General features: G+C 37.5%; 1 protein-coding gene across 1 annotated transcript in view; it reads left to right on the plus strand.

Annotated features, from left to right (window-relative positions):
* The window catches only part of LOC109083826 (ubiquitin carboxyl-terminal hydrolase 33-like), a 28,033-nt gene extending 22,084 nt beyond the window's left edge, over positions 1-5,949 (plus strand). The window contains exons 20-24 of the mRNA XM_042770849.1: positions 177-258; positions 344-452; positions 3,701-3,803; positions 3,999-4,067; positions 4,812-5,949. Of these exons, the coding sequence (XP_042626783.1) occupies positions 177-258; positions 344-452; positions 3,701-3,803; positions 3,999-4,067; positions 4,812-4,969 (521 nt within the window). The 3' untranslated portion in view covers positions 4,970-5,949. The remainder of the gene's footprint in view (positions 1-176; positions 259-343; positions 453-3,700; positions 3,804-3,998; positions 4,068-4,811) is intronic.
* Positions 5,950-8,101: the final 2,152 nt, after the last annotated feature.

The raw sequence follows: 8,101 nt of genomic DNA on the forward strand, positions 1-8,101 counted from the left end.
TTGTTTGAACTGAGTCTAATGAATTTGAAGGAAAAGTTCCCTATGAATTATTTATGAATCTTCTTGCACACAGTTTCATGTTGACTTTTAGGGTACAGATGCCCATTTTTGAGAAGAAAATCTAATTATTCAGTGGTTAAAAATTATGACCTCTTGTTTTTCTTCTTCTCCAACAGGTGTCCCTCCTAGTAAAGCCTCATTTATTGATGATCTGGTTATGATGCTTCCCCAAAATGTATGGGATCATATGTATAGCAGGTAAGAGTTGTCGCTACTCTTTTTATAACTTCCTTTGGAAGTTGAGTTCTTATTAAATGCTAATTGTTTGCTTGTTGTTGAATAGGTATGGAGGCGGCCCCGCTGTCAATCACTTGTATGTCTGCCACACCTGCCAGAACGAGATTGAGAAGCTGGAGAAACGCCGCAAGAATGAACTGGACATGTTTGTTCGGGTAGGAGCTGCAATGGCACCGTAGATTAACGCTACATTTACACGACAACGATGTAGTCAAAAACGGAAAAGTTTTTCCCTTGCATTTTTAAAAAGTTTCACGTATACACTACAACGTTTTCAAAACAATTCGCGTTTACACGATTCCGCGAAAACGGCTAAAAACGTTGCATTACGTACACCAGGCCAGTAGTTGGTGCTGTCGCCTTGTTAGTAAACAGTACCTGTAGGGAAGTGAAGATTACACTCACCTAAAGGATTATTAGGAACACCGGTTCAATTTCTCATTAATGCAATTATCTAATCAACCAATCACATGGCAGTTGCTTCAATGCATTTAGGGGTGTGGTCGTGGTCAAGACAATCTCCTGAACTCCAAACTGAATGTCAGAATGGAAAAGAAAGGTGATTTAAGCAATTTTGAGCGTGGCATGGTTGTTGGTGCAAGACGGGGCGGTCTGAGTATTTGACAATCTGCTCAGTTACTGGGATTTTCACGCACAACCATTTCTAGGGTTTACAAAGAATGGTGTGAAAAGGGAAAAACATCCAGTATGCGGCAGGCCTTGTTGATGCTAGAGGTCAGAGGAGAATGGGCAGACTGATTCAAGCTGATAGAAGAGCAACTTCGACTGAAATAACCACTCGTTACAACCGAGGTATGCAGCAAAGCATTTGTGAAGCCACAACACGCACAACCTTGAGGCGGATGGGCTACAACAGCAGAAGACCCCACCGGGTACCACTCATCTCCAGTACAAATAGGAAAAAGAGGCTACAATTTGCACGAGCTCACCAAAATTGGACAGTTGAAGACTGGAAAAATGTTGCCTGGTCTGATGAGTCTCGATTTCTGTTGAGACATTCAGATGGTAGAGTCAGAATTTGGCGTAAAAAGAATGAGAACATGGATCCATCATGCCTTGTTACCACTGTGCAGGCTGGTGGTGGTGGTGTAATGGTGTGGGGGATGTTTTCTTGGCACACTTTAGGCCCCTTAGTGCCAATTGGGCATCGTTTAAATGCAAGGGCCTACCTGAGCATTGTTTCTGACCATGTCCATCCCTTTATGACCACCATGTACCCATCCTCTGATGGCTACTTCCAGCAGGATAATGCACCATGTCACAAAGCTCGAATCATTTAAAATTGGTTTCTTGAACATGACAATGAGTTCAATGTACTAAAATGGCCCCCACAGTCACCAGATCTCTACCCAATAGAGCATCTTTGGGATGTGGTGGAACGGGAGCTTCGTGGCCTGGATGTGCATCCCACAAATCTCCACCAACGGCGAGATGCTATCCTATCAATATGGGTGATGGTTTTTGTGGAATGCTTTCAGCACCTTGTTGAATCAATGGCACGTAGAATTAAGGCAGTTCTGAAGGCGAAAGGGGGTCAAACACAGTATTAGTATGGTGTTCCTAATAATCCTTTAGGTGAGTGTATATGATGTATATGATGCATCTCCATTGTTGGTTGTAATATTGGTGAAGTAAATCCACACTTTGCTGAAAAAGCGTTAGCAAACTCTTGAGCAGCAACAACACTACCATGTACTCCGCCTTTGTTGTGTTTGTTTGTTCGCTCTTGCCTTTAAAATCGGCACGTACTGCACGTGTCCACATACCTAACACATACTGATGCATGATGTCACCGTTTTCAAAGATTCCCGTAATGGGTATTTACATGGAAAGGATAACAGTGCTCGTTCTTGGCTAAAAATGTTGTGGTGTAAACAGCCCCTAAAGAGATATGTAGAGTGAAAAGAGTCTTCATTGTTTTGGGTTGGTCTAACGCCTGCACTGTTATCTGTGCACAGACACACACACACACCCTCCATCACCACCACCACAAACACCCTCTCAGAATGAGGTCAGAAGTGTGCCCCCCCAGCCCCCCAGACTCCCAAATTGTGCTCATTATTAAAGCATGAGGACAAAAGTACTTGATTTCAGCCAGAGATGCTTTGCTTAGTTCAAGTTAAGGCCTAATTACTGATAATATGGAATTTTAAGTCGTTATGCACCCATATTAAAATCTGATACCAATAAGGCTGCAACTAACAATTATTTTGATTATTCATTAGTCTGTGATTATAACTTTGATTAATCGGATAAGAAGAGTTTAATATAAAGCCTTCTTGGATTGTACACTTTTCCCACAGCAGCTCACACTGTGACCTCTGCTATTTTTCATATGCGTTTTCTTCATAAAAAAATGCATTATTCCCTAGTGTAAAGAGCTGTGATTGGTTTTCACTTCACAGTGCACAAACATAATTGATCAATCAAATTCGTCATCCACTATTTCCATTATAGATTATTATCAGTGAATTTGTTGATATAGCCCCGAAGCCAATAATTATTTTCTTCTTATGATTAATAACATCTAAGTGGCTGATATTTAAATTAAAAGCTAAAATCAATTGTTTTATCTACAGTATGAATTTTTTTTATTCATTCCAAGATTTGCCAAAAAAAAAAAGGTAAAGCTACATCACTCTCCATTTTTTTCCATTTCAACAAGTACGTCATTCTGGTACTCATTGGATTTTTGCTAGGGATGCACAATATATTGGTACCATATTGTTTATCAGCTGATAGATGTATTTATTGATTTATTCTCATTTCCATATTTTGTAAATTTAGATTAACGTTAATTTTTAAAATCGCTAAAAATTTAACCACCCTGTTAAAGGTCTTTTCTCAAAATGAATATAACATCTTCATACTGTACATTATATTGTTGTGATGCCTAAATTCACTTGTAACAATTGATTTTAGTGTTTTATTTTTATGTAGATAGAGTAATAGAGAATGGTAATATCCAACACTTATCAGTTATTGGCCATAATATGAAATTACCAAAAATAAGAATGTAATAATGTGGATGCATTTCTAGTGAACCCACCACTCGCACTACTTGTACTATAAAATGACTAAATTAACATGAATTGTTAGACTGTATAAAAAAAACTCGCGAATGCAGTGATCAAAGGTCTCTGACTAGTGCAAGTTCACATAGAAAAATTATAGAATGCAAAAACACGTTCTGTGTGAATGGCCCTATAGGAAGCAGTCGCTATTGTAAGCTGTAGACAGCAATGTAGTTTTTCATGTAATTGTTTGTTTGGCTGCAGTGAGGTAGGATGATATTTTACGAAGAAACATTCAGGTAATGGTATCTTTCTCTTTCCCTTCATGTGTTTTTTCTCTTTCCCCATCTCTTCTGTCCTTCGTGTAGCTCAATAAGGCGTTTCAGGAGGAGGAGTCTCCTGTGGTGATATATTGTATCAGCATGCAATGGTTCCGGGAATGGGAAGGCTTTGTCAAAGGCAAGGACATTGGTAAGTCATTTCTCATCCCTGCTGCTGATACTTCTAAAGTATCTGAAAGTTTGAAATTGAATATAAGCATTATGTCCTGCAGTTATTGATGACTAAGGAGTTCTTAAAGAATTTCATTATAGATTTTGTTTGCTTTCCACGTTTGTTTGGGGTATTTGGTGTGTTTTTGTTGATGGATGGTCTTGTGTTTTTCAGACCCATCAGGACCAATTGATAATTCCAAGATTGCTGTAAATAAAAATGGACACATCACATTAAAGCCAGGTATTTTTATTTTTACATTTGTTTTCTTTTAAAGTTACCATAAAACAGAAATCATAACCCATTTTGCTTCCTTAATATGGTGTATTACCAAGCTGAAGTTCCTCAAAATATTTGTAAAGTTAAATAACATGAAGTTAAGTAATTTTTGACCAAACTGTCCTTTTAGGAAAGTAAATCAGGTCAATATTAGCTTTATGTTTCAGTTATAAGTGCACAATAATGGTTAAACTGATCACAATTACAAGGGTACAAGGGTATTTTGCCTTGAGAAGCTTCTCTCAAAAGCTAAAACTGTAAAATTCTTAGTATTAAAATAATTCCAAATCCTCTTAAAAGGATATTTCAAGTTTGTTTGTCTGTTGAACTCAGAAAAAGATATTTTGAAGAATGTTGGTAACCAAACAGTTGATGGTAGCCATTGACTTCCATAGTATTTTTTCCATACTATGGAAGTCAATGGGTACCGTCAGCTGTATTTGGATACCAACATTCTTCAAAATCCAAGTTCTGATTGGGGTTTTAAGCTCTTAATATTTAAATGCTTGTGGAGACAAAATAAATAATAAAAAAAAAAACCTTGCCAATATTGCAGTTTGTATGCTTAATTCATCAAAAGAAGCAGAAATCATGATTAAAATATGATTTATCGTGCAGCCCTAAATTCAGTAGTGTACTTGATCAAGTATCTATCATTAACACGTTTGCTCAAAAAACATGCGTTTTGCTTCTTCTCTGCTTCAACAGGTGCTGATTCAGGTCAGATATCTGAAGAGACCTGGAACTTCCTCCATTCCATCTACGGAGGAGGGCCAGTGGTGACCGTGCGGCCCAGTGTCAGCCATCAGGAGGCCGAAACTTCTCAAACAGAGGAGAAGATCGAAGTGGAGACGCGCTCCGTGTAGTTGTGCTGAGATGCTGCTAGACCACAAGGGGACCTAGAAAACTTATTATTTTGCACTTCACTTTTGTTTCACCTACAGCTTCACCTCAGTATACACACTTCTCCCACACTCTCTATACCCTTTATGACTGTTTTTATAGCAGATGGACGGATTAAACATCATCCAGTGTGCTTTCTTTGTATATATCATACATATCCACTTCCTCTTGACACTAGAAACCAAGTAGACTTAAGGCACACTTTAACAGTCCATTAATGCATTTGATTTCTATGTGCAGCTAAGTTCATGACAGATTTTGCTTCGCCCAAGCCAAATAGAACATGATTTGTGTACACCGAAAATGAATTCCACTGCATCTAGATATTTTTGAGGTACTGCCTCAATTAAGAAAATGAAAGATCATGTTGTCTTAGTGGATGAAATCTTCATGTTTTGGGTATGAAGGGATACTAAATGCTACGTAGTCTCAGGAAAGAACTGTACTGTAGATTCAAAAGCGTGCATGCTTCAGCTCTGATGTTCGATATGTATTTGAATGTACTAGTACTTAAAGAACACGTTCCTGCACTAAATGTTATTTATTCCAGAGGGGTATGATTATTCTGGCATTCATGAACATTTTCTTTGTTCGAAAATGATTTGACAAGCTAAATCTAAACAGAATGCACGCTAATAGGAATGATGTGGCACATTATGCTGGCAAGAAAATCGATTCCTCATTTTTATTTGTGCTGCATAGCTGTGCCGTTGGGTTGCATGGAGATGCAAACAATTAGGTGCACATTTAAACACATCAATGGCTGTCTTGTTTAAAAATGCTATGTAAAAGGAAATCAGATCAATTAAATCCTGCTGCCTCATGTGTACTGTACATTCAAGGCATTATTTAATGTATAGAAGGACGTGAAGTCATTTGTCGATATTAATTGTCCGAAAGCTGTATCTGAGTGGCTACTATTAAATCCTAAACTTATGCTGTCGATATCTGTCATCATTCTTAAGATCTGAAATTTAAGAAATTAATATTTGTTAAATTGCTCCATTAATGGATATATTTCACAAACACACAAAATCAAATAAGAAGATAATACAAGACATTTGTAGGACATTTTGTGATGTTATTTTGAGGACAATTAAGCACATTTCCACCCAAGTTCTCATTACAGTAATGCATATAGACATTTTATTTTTGTGGTTTTCAAATTAGCATGATTAGCATAAAAATTACTACCAAATATAAACTCATTTTTACTTATTTCTGTAACATACTTTAGAATTCCATATATATATATATATATGTGTTAATTTTTTTTATTAGATTTGGGTGATGTGTGTGTTTGTGTGGAAATATTATTTATTAGATATAGATGATGCATAAATTTGAGAAATGTTTGTTTGTGTCAAATTGTGAAACTCGTGTATTAAATTCAGTGCACACAGACTGAAGTAGTTTAAGCCTTTGATTCTTTCAATTGCGATGATTTTGGCTCACATTTTACAAAAACCCACCAATTCACTATCTCAACAAATAAGAATACTTCGTAAGACCAATAAAAAAAATTTAAAAAAATTTTTTTTAGTCAATTGTTGGTCTTCTAGAAAGTATGTTCTTTACTGTACATGTACTCAATACTTAGTAGGGGCTCCTTTTGCTTTAATTACTGCCTCAATTCAGCACGGCATGGAGGTGATCAGTTTGTGGCACTGCTGAGGTGGAATGTAAGCCCAGGTTTCTTTGAAAGTGGCCTTCAGCTCATCTGTATTTTTTTGGTCTCTTGTTTCTTATTTTCCTCTTGACAATACCCCACAGATTCTCTATGGGGTTCAGGTCTGGTGAGTTTGCTTTTGGCAGTGTAGGCAGGTGCCAAATCCTGCTGGAAAATGAAATCAGCATCTTCAAAAAGCTGGTCAGCAGAAGGAAGCATGAAGTGCTCCAAAATTTCTTGGTAAACGGGTGCAGTGACTTTGGTTTTCAAAAAACACAATGGACCAACACCAGCAGATGACATTGCAACCCAAATCCTCACAGACTGTGGAAACTTAACACTGGATTTCAAGTAACTTGTGCTATGAGCTTCTCCACCCTTCCTCTAGACTCTAGAACCTTGGTTTCCAAATGAAATACAAAACTTGCTCTCATCTGAAAAGAGGACTTTGGACCACTGGGCAACAGTCCAGTTCTTCTTCTCCTTAGCCCAGGTAAGACGCCTCTGACATTGCCTGTGGTTCAGGAGTGGCTTAACAAGAGGAATACGACAACTGTAGCCAAATTCCTTGACATGTATGTGTGTGTGGTGGCTCTTGATGCCTTGACCCCAACCTCAGTCCATTCCTTGTGAAGTTCACTCAAATTCTTGAATCGATTTTGCTTGACAATCCTCATAAGGCTGCGGTTCTCTCGGTTGCTTGTGCATCTTTTCTTCCACACCTTTTTCCTTCCACTCAACTTTCCGTTAACATGCTTGGATACAGCACTCTGTGAACAGCCAGCTTCTTTGGCAATGAATGTTTGTGGCTTTCCCTCCTTGTGAAGGGTGTCAATGATTGTCTTCTGGACAACTGTCAGATCAGCAGTCTTCCCCATGATTGTGTAGCCTAGTGAACCAAACTGAGAGACCATTTTAAAGGCTCAGGAAACCTTTGCAGGTGTTTTGAGTTGATTATCTGATTGGCATGTCACGATATAATTTGTTGAGATAATTGAATGAGAGTTGAGATGGGTTTTTGTTAAATGTGAGCCAAAATCATCACAATTAAAAAGAACCAAAGACTTAAACTACTTCAGTCTGTGTGCATTGAATTTATTTAATACACGAGTTTCACAATTTGAGTTGAATTATTGAAATAAATGAACTTTTCTATGACATTCTAATTCATTGAGATGCACCTTGTATATAATTTAAAAATAACTTATTATAAGCACTCCCTGGGGAAAAGGCTTGACATGTAAGATAGTGTCATCACTGTTTCTATATTTCATTCTTTTGACTGTGAATTTAATTCATCGACTTCAACTTGAAATAAAATTAAAGTAGTTTACTGAGCCCTAAATAGCAGTGGTGCAATCTAGCAGTTATTTCCATTCGTAGACAGATCAATAGGACACAATAGTGCATTCTTCAGTACAATATG

The sequence above is a fragment of the Cyprinus carpio genome, chromosome A2 (assembly GCF_018340385.1).
Source record: "Cyprinus carpio isolate SPL01 chromosome A2, ASM1834038v1, whole genome shotgun sequence".
NCBI lineage: Eukaryota > Metazoa > Chordata > Actinopteri > Cypriniformes > Cyprinidae > Cyprinus > Cyprinus carpio.